The 27480-nt window shown below is 52.3% G+C and overlaps 2 protein-coding genes across 3 annotated transcripts; both read left to right on the top strand.

The window, feature by feature from the left end:
• The first annotated feature begins 3870 nt into the window (after positions 1 to 3870).
• P4htm (prolyl 4-hydroxylase, transmembrane) lies at positions 3871 to 21309 on the top strand. 2 transcript variants are annotated; one of them, XM_052721214.1, is made up of 9 exons: positions 3876 to 4256; positions 4477 to 4558; positions 15740 to 15930; positions 16715 to 16811; positions 17819 to 17981; positions 19299 to 19484; positions 20090 to 20180; positions 20354 to 20477; positions 20875 to 21309. In XM_052721214.1, exons 1-9 carry the CDS (start codon positions 3891 to 3893, stop codon positions 21093 to 21095), a joined length of 1521 nt encoding a protein of 506 aa, XP_052577174.1. In that variant the 5' UTR covers positions 3876 to 3890; the 3' UTR covers positions 21096 to 21309. The 2 variants fall into 2 exon arrangements, 1 of the variants encoding a protein (XP_052577174.1); XR_008214503.1 differs by lacking the exons at positions 19299 to 19484; positions 20090 to 20180; positions 20354 to 20477; positions 20875 to 21309 and adding an exon at positions 17638 to 17741 and having other exon boundaries at positions 3871 to 4256; positions 17819 to 17932.
• Positions 21310 to 21429: 120 nt separating this feature from the next.
• Positions 21430 to 27374, top strand: Wdr6 (WD repeat domain 6). Its single transcript, XM_052721205.1, has 6 exons — positions 21430 to 21692; positions 23680 to 26161; positions 26274 to 26363; positions 26446 to 26562; positions 26652 to 26770; positions 26847 to 27374. Exons 1-6 carry the CDS (start codon positions 21593 to 21595, stop codon positions 27308 to 27310), a joined length of 3372 nt encoding a protein of 1123 aa, XP_052577165.1. The 5' UTR covers positions 21430 to 21592; the 3' UTR covers positions 27311 to 27374.
• The last annotated feature ends 106 nt before the right edge of the window (positions 27375 to 27480 follow it).

Here is a 27480-nt window from a genome sequence, read left to right as displayed (position 1 = left end):
TAACTCCAAGATCTGACACCTTCATACATACATATGCTGGCAAAACACCAATGTACATAAAATAAAAACAAATTTATGCCGGGCGGTGGTGGCGCACGCCTTTAATCCCAGCACTCGGGAGGCAGAGCCAGGCGGATCTCTGTGAGTTCGAGGCCAGCCTGGGCTACCAAGTGAGTCCCAGGACAGGCGCAAAGCTACACAGAGAAACCCTGTCTCGAAAAAAAAAAAAAAAAAAAAAAAAAATTTATTTTTTTGAAAAGAGTTTTGGACCTGAGTAGTTCAAAGACAACCACAGGGGGAAAACTGGAACTTCCTGTGTAGACCAGGCCTTGAATTTGAAGTTCCATGCTCTGGAGTTCTCGACTCTGAGATTACAGGCATGTTCTACCACGCCCTGCTAAGAAATTTGAATGTTCCTAAATTGGCAGTAAAAATTTTTTTTTGAGACAGGGTTTCTCTGTGAAACAGTCCTAGCTGTCCTGGAATTCGCTTTTTAGCCCAGGCTGGCTTTGAACTCACAGATGTCTGCCTGCCTTTGCCTCCCAAGTACTGGGATTAAAGGTGTTCACTGATACTGCCCGTTGATTTGTCTGTTTAAACCACAAACTTTTTGAGAGGATCTTGCCATGTGACCTAGGATGGCCACCTGCTTTCACCTCCTGAGTATTGAGATTACAGATGGGGACCACCCACGCCCAGATCTGAGACTAAAACAGTGTAGCAGCAGTTATACTCCTTTCCTTGAACTAACTTTTGGCAGCTGGGAAGATGGTTCAGTGGGTAAAGTGATTGCCTCACAAGCTTGAGGTCCAGAGTTCAGGCCCACAGCGCCTAAATGAATGTAGAGTAGGCATTGCAGTCTGCCTCTAATCCCAGTACTAAGGAGGTGGGAGACGGGATCGTCAAAGCAAGGAGCTAGCCAGACCAGCTAATTGGTGAGCTCTGGGTTCAAGTGAGAAAGCCTGTTGAGTGAATATGGTGGAGAGAATGGAGGGAGATCCTAGTATCAATCTTAAGCCACTGTGTACACAAACACATGCATACACATTAAAATATAAATTCTGGGGGAAGAGGCCATGTCCTTGCCTCTGTGTAGGGACAACCAGACAAACCAGGCATGCCACCAGAGACCTCTGCTCCCACTCCATACAAAGATGCAGGAACACTGGTGATGACTGGTACCATAGCATCCCTGTTTTTGTAGTAGAAAAATTAGAAGAGCCATTGCATCTGACACTCCGGCGCAATGGCTGTTTAGGCCTTCAAGTAATCTCTTGTAAATAATCAGTGATTGAGCCAAGCGGCAGAGTCAGGCAGATAATCTGTGAGTTTGAGGCCAGCCTGGTCTACAGAACGAGATCCAGGACAGGCATCAAAACTACATGGAGAAACCCTGTTTGGGGGGGGGGGTCAGTGTTTGTTATCTGAGATCTATGGGGTTACTCTTCCTTAGGAATTTCAGAGCCTTAGCATAACAGTTATAACACATTCCTGGCAAACCTGGAATTCTTACAAATACTGAGATCAGATATGAGGTTTTGTTGTGCTGGAAATGACTTGGTCTGTGTAGCTCCTGGAACTTAGTCTGTAGACCAGGCTGGCCTCACAGAGATCCGCCTGCCCCTGCCTTCTGAGTGCTGGGATTAAAGGTGTGGGCCACCACAGCCATCACCACCCACGTTAAAAGTCCCTTTGTGCAACAATTAATAAAAGGGCTTCTGCAAGGCTGTTTAGAGTTGGGTCCATCAAAGGTTGATGCCCTTGCCGCCAAAGAAGCCTTCATACATCCTGTAGTGTCTCAATACCAACATCCTTCAGCTAAATCATCTTTCTCATTGCTGTCTGTTCCCTTCTGACCCGGAAAAGCCCAGAATCTCCTCTTGTGAGGTAGGAAGATTAACGAAGTTGTCTGAGGTTGACTAGACTAGTTAATAGGCTCTGGCATTTAGGGCACTGATGAAGCCTGCCCTTGTAGAATGTTGGAAGTGAACTGTGTTGTTGATTTTTTTTGGCTCTTTTGGGGGGGCCTGCCACCCAGCTCCCAAATAAATTACACATGGAGGCTTATTCTTAATTATGAATGCCTGGCTTTAGCTTGTCTTAGTTTCTAGCCAGCTTTCCTTAAACTATCCCATCTGTCTTTTCCCTTCTGTAAATTTTACTCTTACTCCGTGGCTTGCTGTGTAACTGGGTGGCTGGCCCCTAGAGTCCTCCTCCTTGTCTGGCTCCTAAAGCTCTCCCTTCTACCAGATTTCTCCTTCTGTATATTCTCTCTGCCTGCCAACCCTGCCTATCCTTTCTCCTGCCTTGCTATGGCCGTTCATTTCTTTATTAGACCATCGGGTGTTTTAGACAGGCAAAAAGTATCACAGCTTCACAGAGTTAAACAAATGCAACATAAACAAAAGTAGCACACCTTAAAATAATATTCTATAACAGACATGTCCTGTCTGGGACCAGAAAGTGCAGCCTTAATAGTATAGTTCTTTTTTGCACTGGGAGTGGGAGGTGTCAGCTGCCCTGTGGTGTGTACGCCTCCTGAAGGTAACCCAGGAGTGTGTGTGTGTGTGTGTGTGTGTGTGTGCATGGGGCGGGGAGGTGTCAGCTGACCTAGGGTGTGTACCCACCCTTAGAAAAGCGGGAGTTCAGAAATGCCTTGGCACTCAGCCGCTGCTGCTCTTACAATCTGAGTTTCATTTCTTCTGAGGCCCGGGTGTCCCGATTAGGGAAAAGCCCTTTCTTCCTCCCTCTTCCCACCCAACAGCTTTGAGGCAAGAGTGTTGCCACAAACCGAGCACCTGTTTCATTCTGAGGGCTACTGGGATGGGGTGGGGGAGCCCAACCTTCCTGTTGCAGGACTCCTCCAGGGAGCTCTGACAGCCCCAGTCTGGATTTCAGCAGCCCTGCAGTGCTGCGCATTGGGCAGCTTCCTGGAGCGTGACTTGCAGGACTCCCTTGGTGGTCCAGTCTGACCCCAGAAGGGCCTACAAGAAGGTCATAGGAACTGCAGGGATTTGGTGATGCATGCCTGGTAACTCCAGCAATTGAGAGGTGGAGGCAAGGGAATCAGGTCATCCTCAACTGCTTGTGAGTTTGATGTGCCAGCCTGAGCTATATGAGACCCTGTCTTGTTTTGGTAAAAAAAAAAAAAAAAAGACGGAAAAAGAACAAAAGAGGAAGGAGGAAGAAAGAAAGAAAAAGAAAGAAAGAAGCCCCCCCCCCCTCCCGGAAAGCTGTTTGGTTAAGAGCACTGAAAGCACAGGTTCGGTTCCCAGCACTCACATGGCGACTCACAAACTCACAGACTCACGGCCTGTAACCCCAGCTCCAATGCCCCTTCTGTCCTCCGCAAACAGGCACGCATGGAGTGCACGTACACATATGCAGCCACTCACATATACCTAAAATTTTTAAATAAACTCATGCTCTATAAGCTACTCATCAGGTGATCAGGTGCGCGGTCATTGCCTCAGCAGCACCTCATAAAGCGCGACCTCCCCTTTCTGTCCCGCCTCCCCTCTCCCAGGAGCGAGAAAATGTCCGCTCTACTTTTCTGGAAGGTGGGAAAGGGACGTCTTCACCTGGGAACCAAAAAACTGCTAATAGCAACGGGATCTGTCCTAACGGTGCACCCCTGGTGTGCCTCCACATTTGTGGGGTGGCCTTGGCGATGGGGAGTATGCCGCGCGGGAAGCGACACCCTCGGTGCCAGCGAGGTCCCAGGATCTCAGCGTGGACCGACGAGCGCCGCTGCGTGCAGGCGCAGCATCCCGAAGCTGGGTCTTCTAGTGACCGCGGAGCGCGCTGACTCCGCCGTCCTGGTCCCGGCGGCTGCGCAGCGCGAGCACCCCCGCGGCCCCTCCCCTGGGCGCGCGCGCGACCTGGGCGCCATGGCGGCGGCGGCGGCGGCGGCGGCAACCGTGCAGCGGCCTGAGGCCGAGACGGCCGAGGAGGCCTCAAATCCGCAGTGGCCGCTGCCGCCGGAGCATCGCCCTTCCGTGCCAGCGACCCGACCAGGCGATGGCGAAGAGGCACCGGTGCGGCCACTGTGCAAGCCACGGGGCATCTGTTCCCGCGCCTACTTCTTGGTGCTGATGGTGTTCGTGCACCTGTACCTGGGCAACGTACTGGCGCTGCTGCTCTTCGTGCACTACAGCAACGGGGATGAGAGCACAGACTCCAGAGCCCAGCGCCACGAGCAGAGCCCCCAGTCAGTGCCAGCCTTGGGTCCCCTGGCTCGGCTGGAGGGCATCAAGGTAAGAACATCTTCTCCCCGCGCTGCCCCGCGCTCCAGGTACTGCCTAGCCAAGCCGGACCGACCGTGGCTCAGCTCTGGGCCCCCACGCTGCTCCATGCATCACTGTGCGCGGGTTACGCGCACGCCTACTACTTTCCCACTGTCGCGCCCTGACACGGTACTTTTCTTGAGCAGTGCGGCCTGGCACATCAGCTGCCCTCTGTGTACTTTTCCTTTAGGTGGGGTATGAGCGGAAAGTCCAGCTGGTCGCAGGCAGGGATCACTTCATCCGAACCCTCAGCCTCAAGCCATTGCTCTTTGGTAAGTCCGCAGGACACTTCTGGAAAGGGCCAGGGGCTGCAGTGTCCACTTTGAGGCTTCTTTTGACCACGTGTTTTCTATTTTGAACATTTTGAACATGGCTGCTTTGTACAAGCGCTTTCGCATCCAGAGGATTACTAAAGTAGAGCTCCGTTCTCCATAACAGGACAGAGGTGCCCTTTCCACACTCCCCTCCCAGCACCATGCTCCCCTCAGTAGATTCTTCCGTCATGGCTGGGCAGCATGACCCTGGGACAAGTGTCCAAACAGTTTATTGACATTATCTTTGGATGGTCAGTGCTACTAATCTGTCACATTCCAGAATCAGGGCAGGGTGGGAGACTGATAACCAGGTGCCAGCTGACCTGGGGCCCTCTGGGGGAGGGGGGCAATCATTCCTAAAGTTGACCCTGTGATCTGATGAGAATCAGGCTGTCTAAATTCGAATAAACTGATACCCTCAATCCATCCCCTTTCCCCCCAAGTCAGAAGCCCAGCTTCTTGCTTCTAGTATTTGAGAGTCTTAGGATTCTTGTCTTTCACCCTTCATGAGCAGTGCCCTTCAGGGTGACCCTATTTAGCTGTATCACACACAGCTCCTGCTTTCTGAGTTCTTATTAAATGATGGGCTTTGAATGTTATTTCCTTTAATTCTAATACAAAACTGTGGCGCTGTGAAGACCCCAAAGTCCTCCAAAGATGACCACTGTAAACAAGATCAGGGCACCATGCTCATGGACCTTACCAAGGCTACATTTGTGCAGCCCTAGCTGGGCAGTGGTGGCACATACCTTTAATGCCAGCACCCAGGAGGCAGAGGCAGGTAGATCTCTGAGTTCGAGGCCAGCCTGGTCTGGAGAGTGAGTTCCAGGACAGCCAGAGCTACACAGAGAAACCCTGTCTCAAAAAAAAAAAAAAAAAGAAAATCAAAAAATGTCTCTGGGCGGGGGAGATGGTGGCTCAGATAAAGGTGCTTGCCACCAAACCTGACAATTTAAATTCCAACCCTGGGACCCACAGGGTGAAAAGGAGGAACCCACTCCCACAAACTGTCCTCTGATCGCCCCTCAAGCGTGCACGCGCGCGCGCGCACACACGCGCACACAAATACATAAATATAATCTTATCTTCAAAGAAGAGGAGGCCTGGGCAAAGCCGAGTGCATGCCAATGTCATAGAGCTGAGAGGGCTCTGCCTGATGTTATGGATAGGAGCTATAAATAACAATGTCACGTGTGTGCCGTTGTGAGAAGGGCTGTACAGGGCTGTGAACTGTTATTATCAGTATTACTGTTGGATAACACTGAAACCTGGGTAAGGTCCCAATGCAGGTATTAGAAACAGCTTTTTCTGAAAATTACATTTGAATGTGGAGGGAGCAGGATAAACAAACGGGATGTAAAGTGGTAACTGTAGCAGAGGCAGAATTTTACCCAGGACTGAAACTCTTAGCAGAGAAACAAGTGGGCCTCCCCGGAGAAAGTTGAGCAGGGACATGCAGGACAGATAAGAGCCAGCCTGTCAGCTCTCATGGAAGGGAGCTCAGGCCTATGAACAGACCCTTTGTGTTTCGTTTCCTGTCGTCAGCCACCCAGCCTGCGTGTATCTAATTCAAGTTTATGTTAGCATAAGTGAACCATAGGCTAGAGTCCTCTTAATTTGCAGCTTGTCCTATAAAGAAGAATAATTACAGACCCAGATTTGAAGTCCCCAAGAGCAAAGTACAAGCAACAGAAGAAATGTGAGGGCAGTAAACTGCTCTGGTGAGGCCATCAAAACGGGTCCCAGTTTCTGTGGAAACTTTCAAAGGATACAGTTAAGAGACTTGGCAATGTGCTATACTATGTAACTCCTGAACTTGGGAGGAAGAGGCAGGAGGATCCTGAGTCCATGCCTTGGCTACATACCAGGAGTAGATATCAACAAGCAAACAACACCAGGACAAAAAGGGAGACCCTGGAAGCTGTGTGGGTTCCTTTAACCCCAGCACTGGGAGACAGGCAGGTGGACCTTTGAGTTTGAGGCCAGCCTGGTCTACAGAGAATTCCAGGACAGCCAGGACAACAAGAGAAACCCTGTCTCGTAAAACATAAAAATTAATTTTTTTTTTTAAGAAATCAAGCTTTAAGAAAGCATGGGGGTGGAGGTAGGGATGTGGCCCAATTGGTAGCACACTTGCCTGTCTGTCTTAATGAAGCCCTGGGTTCAATTCCAGCACCAATCACAACTAGGGGTAGTGATGCAGGCCTGACATCCAAGCACTCTGGAGGCAGAGGAAAGAGGGTCAGGAAGTCAAGGTCATCCTTAGCAAGCCTGAGGCCAGCCTGAGCTACATAAAGCTGTGGTGAGGGATTGGGAGAAGGAGGCTCAGGCAGGTGTAACATCAACTTCCTGTTTGAGTCCTCATTTCTCCCAGACAGTTGTTTACTGGTTGGTGGCAGATAGCTCACGTTTTACTGCAAAAGCCCTGATGAGTGGAGAGGGGTAAGGAGAAAGAGTTAAGGGATTGTGCAAGAAGTGCACTTACAGCTGGAAGTGCTAATCCTAGCTCTTGGGAGGTGGATGCAAGAAGATCAGTAGTTCAAAGCCAGCCTTGGTGTCTTAGTTACTTTTCTTTTACTGTGAAGAGACACCATGACCAAGGCAACATAGAGCAAGAAGAACTTATTGGGACTTAGAGTTTCAGATGGTGAGTCCATGACCATCGCGGTGGGGATTGTGGCAGCAGGCAGGCAGGCAGGCAGGCATGGCCATAGAGCAGTAACTGGAGATTACAACAGACCCACAAGCTTAAGGCAGAGAGCTAACTGGGAATTGGCCTGGGCTTTTGAAGCCTCAAAGCCCACCCCCAGTGACACAGCTCCAATGAGGCCATAGCTCCTATTCCAAACAGTTCTATGAACTGGGACCAAGTATTCAATCTTGAACCTATGGGAGTCATTGTAATTCAAAGCATCGCACTGGGCTACATAAGACCCTGTTTCAATGCCAGGCAGTGGTGTTGCACGCTTTTAACCCCAGCACTGGGAGGCAGAAGCAGGTGGATCTCTCTGAGTTCAATGCCAGCCTAGACTACACAGAGAGAAACCCTGTCTCAAAAAAAAAGGACTGTGTTTCAAAAGAAAAAGAAATCTAGTTTTGAAAAAGGGAAGTCACAGGGGAGAGTGGTCCAAAGCAGTTCCAGAATGCTATGGTGTTGGGTGATCCAAAGAATACCTCATCCCAGGAAGGAGCAGTGTGTGCCTGTCTTCTGCACTTCCCTGACCACGGTCATCCTTAAGAGGTGGGCAGAGCTGAGGAGAATGGGCCTGCTGTGAGCTCTCTCCCCTCTCTACTGCTGCTCTTAGCCAACCCGTGAAGTACCAGATGCCCAACGGATGTGAACTGGGAGGAGGTGCCTCCATCTCCTTGGGAGGAAAACTCAGTAGAGAGAAGAGTCCACACAACCTCCAGTGTCTCTTTTCATGCTGCTTTTATTTTACTTGTTTGTATCTACTCTTGATATGTAGCCCAGGCATGAGCTTAGAGCTTGCTGTGTAACCCAGATTGACCCCAAACTCAGGATCCCTCCTGCCTCTTCCTCCCAAGTTCAGGAGTAACAGGCCTGTATGTTCATGTCCTCTCTCTCTTTAGGGAGCACCTCCTTTTCCTGTCTTTGTTCCTAGAGACACTTGGCAAGTGAGACTGAGATGACAAGAGGCCCAGTCTAAGCATTTGACAGATTTCTCTATTACTGGAGTCAGTGTTCCCAAAACATCTGGAACACTGGAGGTCAGCTGCCCTGTGAGTTGAGAAGTCAACCGGACCTTTGATGTTGCTTTGAGGCAGGGGAGTCCTGGCTGTCCTGGAGCTCGCTCTGTAGACCAGGCTTGCTTTGAACTCACAGAGATCCACCTGCCTCTACCTCCAGAGTGCTGGGGTTGGAGGTGTGCACCACCACGTCCTGCTGAGAATGAACTGCTCTGAGTCATGTCACCTCCTTGGGGATCTTGTTTTCCTATAACGACTCTGCTCTGTCTACCTGCCCCTCCCTCTCTACTTTTTGAGACAGGGTCTTCCTGTGTAGCCCCAGCTGACCCGAGACTGGTGACCCCCCTGTCTGCATCTCAAGTGCTGGAGAATCACAGATGTGTACAGCATGTTTGACCTTTCTGGGGGAGGAGGGTAGAAATTTTTTTTTTTTTTTTAAAGATTTATTTATTATGTATACAGTGTTCTGTCTGCACATATCCCTGCAGGCCAGAAGAGGGCACCAGATCTCATTACAGATGGGAATTGAACTCAGGACCTTTGGAAGAACAAGCAGTGCTCTTAACCTCTGAGCCATCTCTCCAGCCCGAAATTTTTTTTTAACATAGACTCTCACACTGTAGCTCAGGCTGCTCCAGAACTCACTATGATCTCATGATAATCCTCTTGCTTTTCCCTTCCAAAAGCCAGGCTTTCAGGTATGACCTACCATATCTGGCATGTGTATGTGTGTGCACATGCACATGCACGTGTGTATACAGAGGTCAATACTACATGTCAGTTTTTATTTGCTATAATTGTATGTGTGCATGAATGTGAATGCAGGCACACATGCCAGAACACGCACGTGGAGTCGGAAGGCGACTTTCAAGACTCGGTTCTCTCCTTCCACCACGGGCTGCAGGGACTGAACTTAGACCGTCGGGCGTTTGTGGCAAGTGCTCACACTTTACCCACTGAGCCACCTCACCAAGCCTGTAACTCGCTCACGAGACCACACTGACTGGCCAGTGGGCACCTGGCCTACTCTTTGACTTGGGTGCTGGAGATCTGAACTCAGGTCCTCTATGCTGTGCGTGGTGGCGCACGCCTTTAACTCCAGTCCTTTGGAGGCAGAGGCAGGTGGATCTCTGTGAGTTCCAGGCCATCCTGAGCTGTTCCAGACAGGGTCTTACTGTCTCCAAGCAATAAATAACCAAACAAATGTAACTCAGTTCCTCAAGCTTACAAGGCAAGGGTTTCACCATCTGAGCCATCTCCCCAGCTCCAATTATCTTGCTTGGAGACAGCATCTCACTCTGTAACCCACTCTGCCCTCAGATTCATAATATTTGGAGCTGGCGAGATGGTATAGATGGTTAAGACCACTTGCTGCTCTTCCAGAGGACCTGGGTTCGATGCGGCTCCCAACCTCCATAGTCCAGTGCCAGGGATCTGACACCTTCTTTAGCTCTGCAGACACCAGTCGTGCACATAAAACAATAACATTCTTTTCAAAATGGACAGTTTCCTGTCTCACTCTCTTGAGTGCTTGCCCCATACTTTGCAGAATTTCTAGGCCCTATTCTTGGCCCTGGTGATGGCGCTACCCATGGAGAGCTAGCTGCAGAGTTTGATGGCTTCAGCAGAAACTGTAGTTACCAACAGGTGGCCCCCTGCACCTTCCAGCTAACACTTTCTGTATAAGGTCCTGAAAGGAGCTTGCACGCTCACGTGGTATCTAGGTGAAGCAGAGTCACATTGTTAGCAACAACTTTGGTGAGGGCCAAGAACCCACATTCAACAATTCTAGTCATGAGTCCAAATCAGTGTCCTCTGCCAGAGGTTATACACTGTACCAGCCTGCCCTTTACTGTGGAATGGATCATGGAACTAAGTGACAAGCTAGGGTGGTCTCTAGTGTCCCCCCCCAACCCCTCCACTTAGCTAATTAAGATCTTCCTGTCTGATGCTCTGCCCTTGGAATCAGGCTCCTAGGGACGCCATTCTCCTAACAGAATTTTTGTTTCCTGAGGATCTCATGAAGCCCAGGAACTCCCTACGCAACCAAGGATGACTTATTGTTTGTTTCTGTTGATGTTCTAGCATGATTGTAAAGAAATTTATTTATTTTTATTCTAATTAGCATAGAATCTGGGTATCCCTCTTACATGTGTCATGGTTCACATACATGTGTATTAGTTGTAAAGGGGGGACTGGAGAGGTGACTTACAAAAATCACAGAACCCACGGAAAAGCTGGGCACAGTAGGACACATCTGTAATTCCAGTATTCCTGACAAGGTGAGGGGTGGAAACAGGAGAATTCTGGAAGCCTGCAGGACCCCTAGCCTATTTGTTTATGCAATCGTGAACAACTAAAAAAGAGGCCTGTCTCGGACAAGACAGAAGGCAAGGACAAAGCCTGAATCTGTCCTCTGTCCCCTGACCTCTATATTCATACACATCTACCCTTATGCAAACACACACACACACACACACACACACACACACACACACACACACACGACGTGTAAAATGTGCCACTCACCCAGAACTCTCCAAAGTCACTGATACACATGTCCAGGACCCCTCGGATGAGCCTGCAAGCTCCAGACCCTACAGCTGCCATGCTGCAGGACGTGGGGGAAGGGCACATGTGAGGACGCAGGTCCCGCTGCCCAACCCCCACCTTGGTGCCCTTTTTTTTTTTTTTTTTTTTTTTGAGGCAGCTGCCTGCTGGAGGGGTCTCCTCCCCAACCCGAGTCTAGTTTTCTTGATCCCTTCAGGACTGATTTGAAAGGTGTAGTTTGACCACAGCATTGAGTATAGTGGAGATGAGTGCCAGAACGCACACGGGGTACTCTGGGTGGGAGCATTTGACCACTTCCGTGACACAGGTTGTAGCCCACGGTGAAGTCTCTATGAGAGACAATTGGTCGAGAAGAGCCACCGCAGGCTATGAGGGCATGCAGCTGGCTTGCCAGACCTGTCACCGGCTGCAGCATGGTAATGGCCCTGTGGTGTGGGAGAAGCAGGGTAATCAAGTGGAGCCTCTCATGCTCCTAGCCCTGCCTCGTAGCAAGGAATACTCTGTGGTTGCTGGGCAACAACACTCTGGTCACCTAGCAACAGCTCTGCAGCCTAGCATTCTGCTTGGGCCACATCTCATACCTCAGCCCTGCCCCCCTCATCTCCTGCCTCCTCCCGCTCACCCAGGCTTCTTTCCAACCTTCCAATGCACCTCCCCCACAGCTTCTTCGTCATCCCCCATCCAGAGAGGGCTGAGGGAGGAGGGCCCTGCACCCTGGCTCCTCACCTCCAACCCAAACGGAGCACACAGCACTTCTGCCCCTTCTCCCCTCTGGCCCGGGCAGGAGCTGGCGCAGCATACGGTGGGTGTCCTTGCCTTTGAGTTCTGAAAGAATCCATTCTCCCTGCTACTGACAATCCAGAGGCTCCGGCTCCGGGAGGGGCTTTCTCTGCCCAGAGGGAGCTGAGGAAATGCTGTTCAGAGGCAAAGTTAGGCTGGGGTAGAACAATCAGCTTTGTGACCTTTTGGCTTCATCTCTTGCCGGCATCCCTTGGGCAGGCAGAGCTTCCGAGTTTCCACTGGAAAGGAGTCCTGGGTCTCCATTTTGACATGGCCTGCCTCTTGTCCTATCTTGACATTCAAGATACTTTGATAGTTTGTGGTTACCGACCAAGAACACAAGCCTGGGCCTGGAGAGGTGGCTTGGTGGTTAAGAGCCCTGGCTGCTCTTCTAGAGGACCTGGGTTCAATTCCCATCACCCACATGGCGCCTCACATCTGTCTGTAACTCCAGTTCCAGGGCTTCTGACACCCTCACACAGATATACACACAGGCAAAACACTAATGCAAATAAAATAAAAATTAAAAAAAAAAAAAAAACCAAAACACAAATCCCACAGGTTCAGCATCAGTGACCTCTGACCTATGCCATCTCTCCCAGGGTACTTACTTCCCTCTGCTAGGAACACTAACAAAAACCAACCTTCATTTCCTCCCTTCCCCACATCAGCACCTAATACTGATTGGTGATCAAAGGATTAATGAAGAACCAGCCTTCCAGAGCGGCCCGAGGGCACCACATTTACCCACTCTCTGCACCTGGCATACTCTGCCCTTCTTATCAAGACACAAGGGGGCAAAGAGGGAGCAGAGGAAGACTCACAGGGCATTGGTGACATCCTTAGGCAAGCTGGAGCAACTGGGGATCTGCTACTGAATGACCTTGGCTGCTAGGTCATGGGTCAGCAAGCAGGCGGGATACATCTCTGGGTGCCCCGTGTGCGTGGAGTGGAGCAGTCCATGGCTTGGGGAATGGTCATGCACTGTGTTGGGCCCCAGGTGCCATGTCACCACCAATGTCTACAGACACCAGAGCCCCCTCTCATCAGTTCCCTTTGTCCTGGTCTTAATGAGCTGAGGTTAAGAGCTTTCTGTTGTTGTTTTGATTTTTTGAGACAGGGGGTCTCTGTGTAGCTCTGGCTGTCCTGGAACTCGCTTTGTAGACCAGGCTGGCCTCAAACTCACAGAGATTCACTTGCCTCTGTCTCCTGAGTGATGAGATTAAAGGCATTCGCCACCACTGCCTGGCTGAGGTTAAGGGCTTTTAAGGGCTATGCCCACCCAGAAAGTTCTGAGGGTATTTGCAAAGCTCACAGATGCCTGCACCTACCTAATTAGGACCCAACATACTGACTTAGCTGTTTGCTTGTTCCGTTTTGTTTTGTCTGAGACAGGGTCTCATGTAGCTCAGGCTGGCCTTGAACTTGCTATGTGGCAGAAGGTGACCTTGAACTTCAGATCTTCCTCTTCCTCCTCCCAAGGAGTGTAGGTGTGTACCTCCGTACCCAGTTTTATGTGGTGCTGGGGATCCAATCCAGTACTTCATTAACAAGGGGGGGGGGGGCTAGAATTAGCTTCACTGGGCTTGGCTTGCATATTCCTTGTACCTAATAAAGAAATCTGGGCCTGTGTTGTCTACTTCAGGCCCCCTTTTCCTTTTTATTTATCTGTCTTTAGCAACCACCAGGTGATAACTGATGCAATTGGGCCTGCCCCACTGTTCAGCAGCGCTGTCTCCCAGTGTTTGCTCAGGTCCCTCCTGGGGTCCTGCAGGTTAGGGGGGGGGGGTCTTTGTCCTTTTCTGTCTTCAATGTTACAACATCTGGGGTCCCAACACCTACCCTTGAAAGCTGACTCTGATTGCCAATCTGGTTCTGGGTATAACATCTGGGGGGCCCTCCGCAAAGTGCTTGGGTTCTTCAAGTATTGGAGAGGTAACAGGGCCCGGCTTCTGATATGAGTGGAGAGATTCAAGAGCTGTAAGGAATGCTCAGAGCATTGGTGGCAGAGTGTGATCAGCTGTGGTCATTAGTAAAACTGGCTCCCATCCTTGCTGTAGGGATCCTTGCTGTAGGGATCCTTGCTGTAGGGATCCTTGCTGTAGGGATCCTTGCTGTAGGGATCCTTACTGTAGGGCCGGTGTCCTTCTTGGCCATGACTGCTTTGTCAGGCTAGAAGTAGGACTGGGAGAAATGGCCAGCTGCTCTGCAGGAGGTGGTACAGCTCTTTTCCCTGCTGGCTTCCTGTCTCTCAAGGAATTCTTTCCTTTAAAAAAAAAAAAAGTTGTGGCGGCCACAGGACTCCTGGAAGCACCTGTGCCGTGAGATGTGGGCTGTCCACATTTGAGGCTAGGGTCTAGCTCTTTCAGGCCACCTGCCAGCTGTGGCTGGTATGTGGACGTGTAACCACAGAGCAAAGTCTCAGGCCAACAGTCTTTCCTCGAGGCATAGAGAACTGGAGCATGCGAAGTGAGTCCCACTCACTTCCCAGTACTGGGTAACTCAGCCTCTGGCATACAGACAGCAACCACTTGTGCGGGAGAACAAGGGGGGGCCCTTGGATCTGCCTAAAGCAGCGGTTCTCAACCCGTAGGTCATGGCCCTTAACCATTAGAAACATCAGATATTTGTATTACTATTCATAAGAGTAGCAAAGTTACAGTTATAAGGAAGAAAGGAAAATAACTTTAGGTTGGGGGTCACCATGACATGAGGAACTGTATTAAAGGGCCACAGCGTTAGGAAGGTTGAGAACCACTGCCCTAGAGTATTGGATTTCAGCAATGCTGAAAGGAAAACTGAAAATAAGAACCACCCGCTATCTCTCTGACCTTTAAAATATAAATACAGCCAGGTGTGCCAGGTGTGGTGGCACACACCTTTAGTCCCAGCACTCGGGAGACAGAGGCAGGCAGATCTCTGTGAGTTTGAGGCCAGCCTGGTCTACATACCAAGCCAGCTAGGGCTATATAGTGTGACCATGTCTCAAAAAAACAACTTCCCTTTGTACACATACACCCAGGAAGAAGCCAGGTTAAGTATGGTGATACACACCTGTAATCCTAGCACTTAGGAGGTCAAGGCAGAGGGATCAGGAGTTCAAGGACATCCTTGGCTACATAGCAAGTTCGAGGTCATCCTGGACTCAGACTCTGTCTGAAACAATAGCAACCACAACAAAAAAGCTGCCTGGGCTCAAGTGCAGACGACAGGATCGTGGCTAAGTGCACTGAGAACAACGAAACTTTTGGTAAATATGGGCTCTGCTATGATGCCACTCCAGCCAATACTGACAACATTGAAATCAGCCAGCACCCAAGAATACTTGCTCCTTCTGTGGCACAACCAAGATAAAGAAATGGATGTGGGCATCTGGCACTGTGGTTGCTGCATGGAAACAGTGGTTGGCAGGGCCTTGGCCTACATACACCGCCACTTCTTTTGTGGTCCTGTCAGCCACCAGAAGACCAAAGGACTAGAGAGATCAGTAGACATGCTACCATTTGAGACATCCCTAGCCTGCAGTAAATTTATGTTTAAAAAAAACAAGAAAGAGGTCAACCCTCTGCCGTTCAGTTCACCCGGTGGCTTTTGGTTTCATGCTGAGGCAGATCAGTTGTCTTATCTTAGCCCCAGCTCACTCCCATGAGCCCCCCCCCTTGAAAAATGTGTGTTGTTACCAGTGAGACAGGACAAGAGACCCCCGCATCCCAAACACTAGTAAAAACCTTGCAGGGCAACTCAACCTTAAGATATAGTCTTGCCAGGTGCACATACCCTTAGTCCCAGCACTTGGGAGGCAGAGGCAGGTAGATCTCTGAGTTCGAGGCCAGCCTGGTCTACAGAGAGAGTTCCAGGCCTGCCAGGGCTGCACATTAAGAACTTGTTCTCAAAAAAAAAAAAAAAAAAACCAACAGCAAAAGTCCAGGGTGGATGTAAATGGATACGTAAAGTCCTCCAGCTCTGATGGCCACCAAGGCACAGAAAATACCCAAGAATCTTGGCGGGGGGTGGGGGGAAGTACTTGGTGCCTAGTACTTCAACTCAGTCATCGGCATCACGTGCCCCCTCTTCTGGCAGAAATCCCGGGCTTCCTGAGTGATGAGGAGTGTCGGCTCATCATCCACCTGGCACAGATGAAGGGCTTACAGCGAAGCCAGATCCTGCCCACTGAAGAGTACGAGGAGGCAATGAGCACCATGCAGCTCAGCCAAGTGGACCTCTTCCAGCTGTTGGATCAGAACCATGATGGTCGCCTGCAGCTCCGAGAGGTTAGGAACCCGGGTCTGATGTGTACAGGAGAGAATACACAGAATTACCTTCCAAGTTGCCAGGCCGCTGTGTAGGTTAACGCTGGCCTCTGCAGTCAAATGCTACCCCAGGCTTGCTTGGGCATGCCCAGGCCCCAGGGTCTATCCTCCTTTCTCCTCTGAGAGTCCCTTACTGCCCTAGAGACCCAGGCTGGCAAGAACGTCCCTTTGTGGGGAGGCATTTATCTATCACTAGTTCCTCGCTACTGTGTCTAAAGATGGCGGTGGGACAGAAGTTCTGAGGTGTCCGTCAGCTTGCATCTCCCCTGCATACCCTTCACACAAGGACTTTTGAGAGAAGAGCTTGGCAGGGTGTGGTCCACTTCTCACACTGAACCTGCTTTGCGTGAGGGTCCTGGTAGTTAGGTCCCAGCCGGATGTCCTGCTTCCTGTCCTGTCTTCATAACCAGGCCTTTGCCTCCCCTGCCCTCACCTGGAGTATCTGAGGGTGGCATAGGTCTGCTGTCATTCTGCCCCCAACCACTTAACAGCGGGTCCAGGAATTAGCCCTCCGGCATGTGTGCCTCCTCTCTGGCTTCCTTCAGAGATGTAGTAGGACTTCCACTCACCCTCACCTCTGCACAGAGACCTTGCGTTATCCTGTGTCCTCACCCACGCCCCATCATTGAAGCCTTTAGCTCTATAACAAGACTTGTAAAGCCTCATCTGTTCTGGTGATCTGTGACTAGTCGGGGAAACTCTACCATTGAAAGTAGGGAAACTGAAGGGCCTTCCTGTGCTTTAGGTCCTAGCCCAGACTCGCCTAGGAAATGGACGCTGGATGACTCCAGAGAACATTCAGGAGATGTACTCTGCGATCAAGGCAGACCCTGATGGTGATGGTGAGCTCACACCCTCCACAGTTCTGTGCTTGTGAGCTGTGTCTTCCTCCCAGGAGCATGCCCCGGAAGGCTTGGGCCCTTCTCTTGCCTGCAGGCAGCTTCCACACCCTGCTTTTAAAGTGGACAGAGGGAGGGAGGGGAGGGTCCAGCTTTGCTGTAACCCCTGGGAAGCAGGTGGACAGCCAGACCCCCTCACTCTCCTTGGTGGCAGTCTACATGACAGTCTCCTGGAGATCCTTTTGGCTGTATCAGCAGCATCTAGCAAACCCTGAGTGAAGAATTTAGTCGGATTGTGTGGCTGAAGGGCTGCTATACTCTTAAATATGATGTCAGGCTCACCATCCTCACCTTTAGTGGAATCTGGGTTGTCAGAATAACAGCACAGCCACCAGCTCTTCCAGAGCCCTGGATGAGGTACCCCTGCTTAGGGGGCTGGGCAGGAACAGAGGAGTCTGTTCTCATCTGGGGGGTGGGTCAGGATTTCTTTGCTAGGGTGACTGGTATTGTAGCAGGAAGGACTGGCCAACAGGGTTCCACCCAGGATGGGACTTGAGGGAACCTCTGGGAACTAGCCCTGCTTTCACACTACAGTGTGGAAGGTCCTGGAGGATACTCAGCCCAGGCCATTCTCTCTCCTTGCCCTCTATAGGTTGGAGCATCCTCACACTCCTGCTGGGCAGGCTGCAGAGCCTGGGGCCATCCTGGCCATATGGCTCAAGTGTATTATGGAGACCCTATGCCGGTCTCTAGTAGGGTTGGGCTCCTTCCTTTTCGGGACCAAATCAAGGCTTAAACAGAAAACAAACTTCTCTGGGTCTTCCCTCAGGGCCCGATGTGACAGAAACCAGGTTCATCTGACCCGAGTCCAGGTGGGGACAAGTGCACATGGCCCCCCAGTGCCTGAGGCCAGGGGCTGCTGCTACCTTTGGGGTAGGTAGGGAGGTGCTGCCTGCCGCTGGGCCTGCTCCACAGGGCCTGGCAGGCACTGATGAGCTAACCCTGCGCAGGGGTGCTGAGCCTGCAGGAGTTTTCCAATGTGGACCTTCGAGACTTCCACAAGTACATGAGGAGCCACAAGGCGGAGTCCAACGAGCTGGTGAGGAACAGCCACCACACATGGCTCCACCAGGGAGAGGGTGCTCACCATGTCATGCGTGCCGTCCGCCAGAGGTGAGCATCGACGATCATCCTTCTGGGGCAGGGTCTACACAAGTCCAAAGGAATGGAACTGATGAAGTAAATTAGGATTAAATTCCAATTGTTAGAACAGGAGTCTGACCCACTGAAAAACAGTTGTCTAACAAAGGTACGTTAGTCCTCCTTTGTGGGCAAACAACTTGTATTAGAAATACATCAAATGTTCATTTTCGCCAGGCGGTGGTGGCGCACACCTTTAATCCCAGCACTCCGGAGGCAGAGCCAGGCGGATCTCTGTGATCCAGCCTGGGCTACAGAGTGAGATCCAGGACAGGCGCAAAGTTATACAGAGAAGCCCTGTCTCAAAAAAACAAACAAACAAACAAAAAAAAAAAACAACTTTCTGTTACCTAGGAAAATGAGGAGTTATTTCTGCTCAGAAAAGCCCCCCTCCTTGAACAGACAGGCTTCATAAGCCGGGTTGGTGCCTCACACCTGTGGTGCTGCAGTCTGAAGCCAAGGCCTGGACTTGAAAGTGAAACTGTCTCAAAAAGCCCAGAAAGATGAGGCTAAGATGGCTGGCCAAGGGCTTGCCAGGAACACAAAAAGGAAAGTTTGGTCCCAGACTGCATAAAACCAGACATTGCTGTGAATATCTACAATTCCAGAATTTGGGAGGGGGAGGCAGAAGCATCAGGAGCTTAAGATTGTTCTAGGCTACAGAGTTCCAGGCCGACACTGGGCTGCATCAGACCCCATCTAAAAAATAACAAAGAAAACAAAAAAATAAAAACAGGTTTTGAATGAACAACCTTATTCTAGAGAGGAGAGTTGAGAGTCTGACTTAACAGCCATCTCATTTTCCCTATTAATTGAATATCTCTATGTCTGGCAGCCTGGGATGCTAAGAGCTCATCACCACCACCACAGACCCTTTGTGCGTTCTCTCTCTCTCTCTCTCTCTCTGTGTGTGTGTGTGTGTGTGTGTGTGTGTATGTGTGTGTGTGTGTGTGTAGTGTCTCATGTATCCCAGACTCACCTCAAATCATCTATCTAGCCAAGGATAACCTTGAACTTCTGATCTTCCTGCTTACATCTCCCGAATACTGGGGTTACAGGTACACACCGCATCCAGTTTGTTTGGTGCTGGGATTGAACCCAAGGCCTTGTACATATTAGGCAATTAAACTACATTCCTAGCTCAGCCTTCCTGTTCTTAGAAGTCCAGTCTAGACTGGCTTATGGGGCTTCCAGGGGAGGTGAATAGGGGTAAAGTTCGTGGCTAGCCCAGGATCCACCTTGGTCAGCTCCTTAAGCTGATCATCTTACTGAATGCCTGATGCCTACCAGGGTGCTGCGCCTCACTGGCCTCTCACCGGAGATTGTGGAACTCAGTGAACCACTGCAGGTTGTACGATACAGTGAGGGAGGCCACTACCATGCTCACGTGGACAGCGGACCTGTGTATCCAGAGACCATCTGCTCCCATACCAAGCTGGTAGCCAATGAGTCTGTACCCTTCGAGACCTCCTGTCGGCAAGTACCTCCCCGCTGGGGGTTGGTTCCAATTCCCAGACTGGTACCTTGAGGACACAGGATTAGCGATTAGCTTGGTATGGGGCCAAGAATATATTGGGCCATCCTGGTCAGCCATGCCCTTACTTTCCCCCCAAGTGTCCCCTTCACTGTTTATGGAGTAGCAGGAAAGTGGGGGCCACTGGCTGTTGTGTCTACTCAAGTGCGAACAGACACTGAAACTTGTCCCCATAAACATTGCTCTTGACTGCACTGCTGGAGATCGCAGCCTTACGTCTCCAGGTTACCCCTCTGCCTACACAAAGTTAGGGTTCCATGTGGCCATTCTGGCTCAGTCTTTCTAGTTGCAAGGAGACTCTGCATGTTGTTCCTGCTTTTACTTACCTTTCCCAGCCAGGTCTTTGGTCAAGGTCACATAACTTACCTAAGTACACCTGTGATCTTGGCCACACAAGAAGAATGGGTCTGTGAGGTAAAGGGCTAGAGATGCCTTGGCCATCCTAGCCTGACCCTGTGGCCCCTGGTAACCTGGACATTTTATCCTGCCCACAAGTGGGAATATCCACGGTTGGGGATCCGCTTAGCAGCGCCCCTCTGCCTTGCAGCTACATGACAGTGCTGTTTTATTTGAACAATGTCACCGGTGGGGGCGAGACTGTCTTTCCTGTAGCAGACAACAGGACCTATGATGAAATGGTAAGGGCCAATGGGCTGTTACTTTTGTGGGTTGGTAGGGCCTTGGGCAAATGTATACACACCCTTCCAGACCTGGGATGAGGGCACTGGTCTGTTTTCCCCCTAGCCATCTCTGCCTGCCTGATTATATAATGGCAGGCAGTCCAAAAACGTCATCACCTTGTTGCCCATAGAGTCTAATTCAGGATGATGTTGATCTCCGCGACACTCGAAGGCACTGTGACAAGGGGAACCTTCGTGTCAAGCCCCAGCAAGGAACTGCAGTCTTTTGGTACAACTACCTGCCTGATGGGCAAGGTGAGGGCTTATGGCCAGGTCATGGGCTTCTCTGAGGGAGCGTATCTCCTCCTCCTGCCACCCTGGAGGCTGTTTCTGTCTGTCCTTCAAATAGGCTTCTGCCACAATCAGTGATTTTGATAGGTCACAGCAGCAGCAGCCAGCCTGTCTTCCTCATGCATCAGCCTTTCTGCTTTCTGGGGCTAGGGAAAGTTCTCTCAACAACCCAGGCTGGGAAGAGCTATGGACAGGCTTGGCACCAGGGACGCTGGTTTCAGAGGACCAGTGTGTTGACCATGTCTTAGTGGGTGAGATGCCTAGTTCTTCCATGGGGATTAGGTGTTTGCACAGCTCAGGCTGGTCCAACCTAGGGTTCCCTCCAACTTGTTCCTTTGTTCACGCCACCTTCTTCCCCTAGGTTGGGTGGGTGAAGTGGACGACTACTCATTGCACGGAGGCTGCCTGGTCACCCGCGGCACCAAATGGATCGCCAACAACTGGATCAATGTGGACCCTAGCCGGGCACGGCAAGCTTTGTTCCAGCAGGAGATGGCTCGTCTGGCGCGGGAAGGTGGTGCCGACTCGCAGCCCGAGTGGGCCTTGGACAGGGCCTACAGTGATGCCCGCGTGGAGCTCTGACGAGGCGAGGCGAGGCCCAGATGCCAGTCACCCGCTGCCCAACGTCAAAGACCCTGCAGGCCCTCTGTTCTACTGCAGACTAAAGTTCTGGCCGATCTCTTGCCCTACCCCTCCCAGTCTGCAGCCGCGATGCAAGGCGCAGTTCCTGCATTCACGTTATTTATTGGTGTACGGCCTCCATGCTGCTCCATCAAATAAAACCGCAGGGCTCCGAGCCGGGGGCAGGCCAGCTGAGCGCCCGCACGGGGGAGGGGAGGCCGCCGCTCTCCCGGCCAGCCTCCGGGGGGGCGGGGCGGCTCCCGGGCTGGGCCAATCGCAAGCGAGCTGGCGTGGGCAGCCGGTCGTCATTGGCCGTCGGCGGCCGAGCGCCGGGGCTCTGCTACCTGTAGCTAGGGGCTCAGGAGCTCCGCAGCGCGGCTCTCCGGTCGGCGGCTTCTCGCGAGAACGCTGCGCTCTTCTTGGCTGTGGCAGCTGCGGCAGCTTGAGGAAGGAACGTCATGGACGCTCTCGGGGACTTCGTCTGGCCGCGGGCGACCTCGGAGCTCATACTCCTCCCGGTCACGGGTCTGGAGTGCGTTGGGGACCGGCTGCTAGCGGGTGAGGCTTGGTCGGCTCTAGTCTTGCTCGCGGGCGAAGAACTAGCCGGTCCCCTGGGGCGGTCGCCTCGGGACAAAGGGATGCCCCAGGGAGGCGGATGGGCGGTGGGCTGGGGACTGGCCGTGGGATAAGGCCGGTTCCAGGGCGGCGGGAACACAGGATCAGCCCGGGGAGGGCGGGGCCCGAGAGACAAAAGTCTGTCGTAGCCGCGGCAGCTCTTCATAAATTACAGCCGGTGTGGGAAGGGTGGGCGGAGATGCGGCAAGGTGTGTGGGTGGGGGGTGCGGTCGTTCCATGTTGGGGGAAGGGCGTGTGCACCCCTAAATGGACTCAGATGATCAAAACCAGTGGGGAGGTAAAGAATGGACAGCCCCAGGGGGCGTGGCAGGAGTTGTGCCTCTGGCGAGGGTGAGGCTCCGCCCCCAAAGTTGAGGGGCCTGAAGAGGGTATGATCGCCAGAAATTACATCCGAGACTTCGCTGAGAAGAGCCGTATTGGGAGGGGCCGGGACTGAGGGCCCTCCTGAGATGGTTGGGGCTCAGGGCCGACTGGGTCAGTAATCACATGCCCCGGTGTCTGGTGTAAAGGCCTAATACGAAGCCCTAGCCACTGGTAATGGTGGTGGTAGGTTTTATAAGGGTCCCTAGCGCTGACTATTAGGCCTTGGTTCAGCCATCATTAGCCCCTACAGGGTTGTGTGTGTGTCCATGTGGCAAGGGTATCATCTAGAGTTGATGGGGGGGGTGTGTGCAAATATTGGGTTGCTCCAGTGAACTAACCTCATGAGGTGGGGCCAGCAAACTCTTGTGGAAGTGAACTCGAGGATCTGAAGAAAGAGAAGGTATGGAACATTAAGAGAGGGGTGGGCTCGGGCTGGGGCTGGGCAGGGGCTGGGAATAGTTACCGGGATGAAGAACTGAAATGATTTGGGGAGGGGTGAGATAGTAGGGGAACAGCAGGGTGACTAAAAGGAAGCCGAGAGTCCAGTTCTGGAAATGTCTGTTGATGTGGGTCTGTGAGTTCTACCCACATGTGTGGGGTGTAAGAGACTGCCCAGGAAATGTGTGAGTTTGTATGGAGGGAGGCACTGGACAAGCCTCTGAGCATAAGTTAGGGACACAGATAACCCAGAAGATGCTGTCTAGGTTTAACTCTGTCAAATCATGGGGTTGCAGACAGCTGTGAGCTGCCATGTGGGTCCTGGGAATTGAACCTGGGTCCTCTGGAAAAGCAGCCAGTGCTCTGAACTGCTGAGCCGTCTAGGGACTTGCTAACTGCAGCTCATATCCCTACCTTCCAGGGGTTCTTTGTTGTTGCTGTCTGTGCTGTTTAGGCCTTCTAAGCCTCAGTCTCATACAAGGGTTCACAGCTGTCCAGTGGTGAGGCCAGAACTCAAGCCGAGCCCCCTGCCTGCAAAATGTGGGCTGCTTCTGCTCCCCACCTCCCACCCCACCACTGCCTCTGAATATGCACAGGGCTGTAGACTAAGGAGGGAGGGTGCTGGTTATAGGCCTAAAGGGTGGGAAGGTTGACACAGCCTTTTCCCTGAGGGAGGGAGAATCAGGAAGGATGTATGTAGAGACAGATGAAGCTGGGAATTTGGGGACTAGAGCCGAGGAGGGCCTCCCATCTGAAGTGTAAGAATGGTATGCACGGGGGGAATTCCTAGTGAATATACATTAAGGGTGATTGATAGCCAGGCACAATGATACACTGCTGTAATCCCAGCAGTTGGGAGGCGGAGGCAAGAGAATTTTGAGTTCAAAGCCAGTGTGGGCTGTATGGGAGAAGCTCCCCACAAAAAAGCGAGCGACTGAGAGGCACACACATTTGCAGTACAGTCTGGCTGAGGCTGAGGGAAGGACTTGTAGCTTTAGTGGGATTTTGTGTCCTGATACGTTATATGCTAAGAAGCGTTCTGCTCCCATCTCTTCCTGCATCGTGGCGTCAGGTGAGTGGTTCTGATGTGGCGCTTTCCTCTGTCTAGGTGAGGGGCCTGACTTACTGGTGTACAACTTGGACTTCGGTGGGCATCTCCGGATGCTGAAGCGAGTGCAGAACCTGCTTGGCCACTATCTTATCCATGGGTTCCGAGTGCGACCAGAGCCCAAGGGAGACGTTGACTCTGAGGCCATGATAGCTGTGTTTGGGAGTAAGGGACTCAGAATTGTGAAAATTAGCTGGGGTCCAAGCCATCTTCGAGAGCTCTGGCGCTCTGGCCTGTGGAACATGTCCGACTGGATCTGGGATGTTCGCTGGCTGGAGGGCAATGTGGCCTTGGCCTTGGGCCACAACTCAGTGGTGCTGTATGACCCTGTGACTGGGTGCATGCTGCAGGATGTACCCTGCACAGACAGGTGCACCCTCTCCTCGGCCTGCCTGATTGGAGACACCTGGAAAGAACTGACCATAGTGGCAGGTGCGGTTTCCAACCAGCTCCTGGTCTGGTATCCAGCCACTGCTTTAACAGACAACAAACCTGTGGCACCTGACCGGCGGGTTAGTGGACACGTGGGTGTCATCTTCAGCATGTCATACCTCGAAAGCAAGGGCCTGCTGGCAACTGCTTCAGAAGATCGAAGTGTCCGTATCTGGAAGGTGGGCGACCTCCGGGTGCCTGGGGGTCGGGTGCAGAATATTGGTCACTGCTTTGGACATAGTGCCCGTGTGTGGCAGGTGAAGCTCTTAGAGAATTACCTTATTAGTGCAGGAGAGGACTGTGTCTGCTTGGTTTGGAGCCATGAAGGTGAGATCCTTCAAGCCTTTCGGGGCCACCAGGGCCGCGGGATCCGTGCCATAGCTGCGCATGAGAGGCAAGCCTGGGTGATCACTGGGGGTGACGACTCAGGCATTCGGCTCTGGCATCTGGTAGGGCGTGGGTACCCAGGCTTGGGCGTCTCAGCTCTGTCCTTCAAGTCCCCTAGCCGGCCAGGTGCCCTCAAGGCTGTGACTCTGGCTGGTTCTTGGAGAGTACTGGCAGTGACTGATGCAGGAGCCCTCTACCTCTACGACGTTGAGGTCAAATGCTGGGAGCAGCTGCTGGAGGACAATCGATTTACGTCTTACTGTCTGCTGGAAGCAGCTCCAGGGCCTGAGGGCTTTGGACTCTGTGCCTTGGCCAATGGGGAGGGTCTTGTCAAGGTTGTCCCTATCAACACTCCCACTGCTGCTGTGGACCAGAACCTGTTCCAGGGGAAGGTCCACAGCCTGAGTTGGGCCCTCCGTGGCTATGAGGAGCTTCTGTTGCTGGCATCAGGCCCTGGTGGGGTAGTAGTTTGCTTGGAGATCTCAGCTGCACCTACTGGCAAGGCCATCTTTGTCAAGGAACGTTGCCGGTACCTGCTTCCCCCAAGCAAGCAGAGATGGCACACATGTAGTGCCTTCCTGCCCCCAGGTGACTTCCTGGTCTGTGGGGACCGCCGTGGCTCTGTGATGCTGTTCCCTGCCAGACCAAGTCTATTCAAAAATCCTGGGGGTGGAGGCAAGGCTATCACTGAAGCTGCGGCACCTGGAGCTGGTGGTAGCAGTGGTGGGTCTGAGAAGGTTGCAACAGGGTTACGCCCAGTATCTTCCCTCCATTCTCTGCATGGGAGACAGGGAGTGACCTCAGTTACCTGTCATGGTGGCTATGTATACAGCACAGGGCGTGATGGCACCTACTACCAGCTCTTCGTACATGGCGGCCAGCTCCAGCCAGTCCTAAGGCAGAAGTCCTGTCGTGGCATGAACTGGATAGCTGGGCTTCGCATGGTGCCTGATGGAAGCATGGTCATCTTGGGTTTCCATGCCAATGAATTTATAGTGTGGAGCCCCCGGTCCCATGAGAAGCTGCATATCGTCAACTGTGGTGGAGGGCACCGCTCCTGGGCCTTTTCTGATACTGAGGCAGCCATGGCCTTTGCCTACCTTAAGGATGGTGATGTCATGCTCTATCGGGCTCTAGGTGGCTGCATTCGTCCAAATGTGATTCTCCGAGAGGGTCTGCATGGCCGTGAAATCACATGTGTAAGGCGCGTAGGCACTGTAACCCTGGGCCCTGAATTTGAGGTACCCAGCTTGGAGCATCCTGACTACCTGGAGCCTGGCAGTGAGGGGCCTGGTCTGATTGACATCGTGATCACATGCAGCGAGGACACTACTGTCTGTGTCCTAGCGCTTCCCACAACCACAGGCTCAGCCCATGCACTCACAGCTGTTTGTAACCATATCTCTTCGGTGCGTGCTCTGGCAGTGTGGGGCATTGGCACTCCAGGTGGCCCACAGGATTCTCGACCAGGTCTCACTGCTCAAGTAGTATCTGCCGGGGGTCGAGCCGAGATGCACTGCTTCAGCATCATGGTCACTCCTGACCCCAGCACCCCAAGCCGCCTTGCCTGCCACGTCATGCACCTTTCATCCCACCGGCTCGATGAGTACTGGGACCGGCATCGTAACCGGCACCGGATGGTCAAGGTGGACCCTGAGACCAGGTAATATGCACTCCCTGTGATGGACATGAAGTGGGATCATTGTAAGGAAACTACAGGCAGGTGTAGTCTCCTGGCTTGCAGACTCTACCTGACAGCTGTGTTTTCCCTGCAGGTACATGTCTCTTGCTATTTGTGAGTTTGACTCGGATAAGCCTGGCTTTGGACCCCTTGTGGCTGCAGCCTGTAGTGATGGAGCAGTAAGGTGAGCACTTAGGGCCAGTGGATGAAGAGACAAAGGGTCTGAGTTCTCCAGGATGGGTTCTGAGATGCCTCTCCGCCCCCAGGCTTTTTCTCTTGCAGGACTCTGGGCGAATTCTGCATCTCCTTGCTGAGACTTTCCACCATAAGCGGTGTGTTCTCAAAGTCCATTCCTTCACTCATGAGGCACCTGACCAGCGGCGGTGAGAGAGGCAGTCCTGTATGGATTGGGTAGGGGCTCCTGTTGTCTTCCACCCCTTTCATTGATTGGGATGCCTTCTCCTGCTTCCAGGAGGCTGATCCTGTGCAGTGCAGCTACAGACGGCAGCCTGGCCTTCTGGGATCTTACCACCGCGATGGACCGTGGCTCCACTACCCTGGAGTCCCCAGCACACCCTGGGCTTCCCTATCGTAAGTACCGTGACCTCCCTTACCACCTCTCATACAAGTTGAAAGCAGGACCCTAATAGCCACTCTCTTCCTCCAGAGCTGGGCACTCCCTGCTTGACCGTCCAGGCCCATAGCTGTGGTGTCAACAGCCTGCACACCCTGCCTACCCCTGAGGGCCACCATCTTGTGGCCAGTGGCAGTGAGGATGGGTCACTCCATGTCTTTACCCTTGCTGTGAAGATGCCAGAGCTGGAAGAGGCTGATGGGGAGGCTGAGCTGGTGCCCCAGCTGTGTATCCTAGAGGAATATTCTGTCCCCTGTGCACATGCTGCCCACGTGACAGGCCTCAAGATCCTAAGTCCCAGCCTCATGGTCTCAGCCTCCATAGACCAACGGCTGACCTTCTGGCGTCTGGGGCATGGTGAGCCCACCTTCATGAACAGCACTGTGTACCACGTACCAGATGTGGCTGACATGGACTGCTGGCCTGTGAGCCCTGAGTTTGGCCATCGCTGTGCTCTTGGGGGTCAGGGACTTGAGGTTTATAACTGGTATGACTGAGTTATCTCAGTTGTTGGAGAACTGAGCATGGGGCCTGCCTGTAGACAGTGGAGCAGGGATCTGCTGTCTCTGCTCATGCTCAGTGTGCTCTGAGGTGAGGCAGTACCATGGGTTCTTAACTTGGAGTACTCCAGTAGGGTGCCACGTAGGTGGGCCAAGAATATGCCTCA

The sequence above is a fragment of the Peromyscus californicus genome, unplaced genomic scaffold (genome assembly GCF_007827085.1).
Source record: "Peromyscus californicus insignis strain IS unplaced genomic scaffold, ASM782708v3 Scaffold_11__1_contigs__length_118956290, whole genome shotgun sequence".
NCBI lineage: Eukaryota > Metazoa > Chordata > Mammalia > Rodentia > Cricetidae > Peromyscus > Peromyscus californicus.
This window is presented reverse-complemented; position numbering and strand designations above follow the sequence as displayed.

Bases quoted from the DNA above. Each gene is read 5' to 3' on its own strand.
- P4htm (XM_052721214.1), top strand. From the start codon at position 3,891: ATGGCGGCGGCGGCGGCGGCGGCGGCAACCGTGCAGCGGCCTGAGGCC. The intron at 4,559-15,739 runs GTAAGTCCGCAG...CTCTTCTGGCAG, and splicing joins CCTCAAGCCATTGCTCTTTG to AAATCCCGGGCTTCCTGAGT. The intron at 17,982-19,298 runs GTGAGCATCGAC...GATGCCTACCAG, and splicing joins ATGCGTGCCGTCCGCCAGAG to GGTGCTGCGCCTCACTGGCC.
- Wdr6 (XM_052721205.1), top strand. From the start codon at position 21,593: ATGGACGCTCTCGGGGACTTCGTCTGGCCGCGGGCGACCTCGGAGCTC. The intron at 26,162-26,273 runs GTAATATGCACT...TTTTCCCTGCAG, and splicing joins AAGGTGGACCCTGAGACCAG to GTACATGTCTCTTGCTATTT. The intron at 26,771-26,846 runs GTAAGTACCGTG...CTCTTCCTCCAG, and splicing joins ACACCCTGGGCTTCCCTATC to AGCTGGGCACTCCCTGCTTG.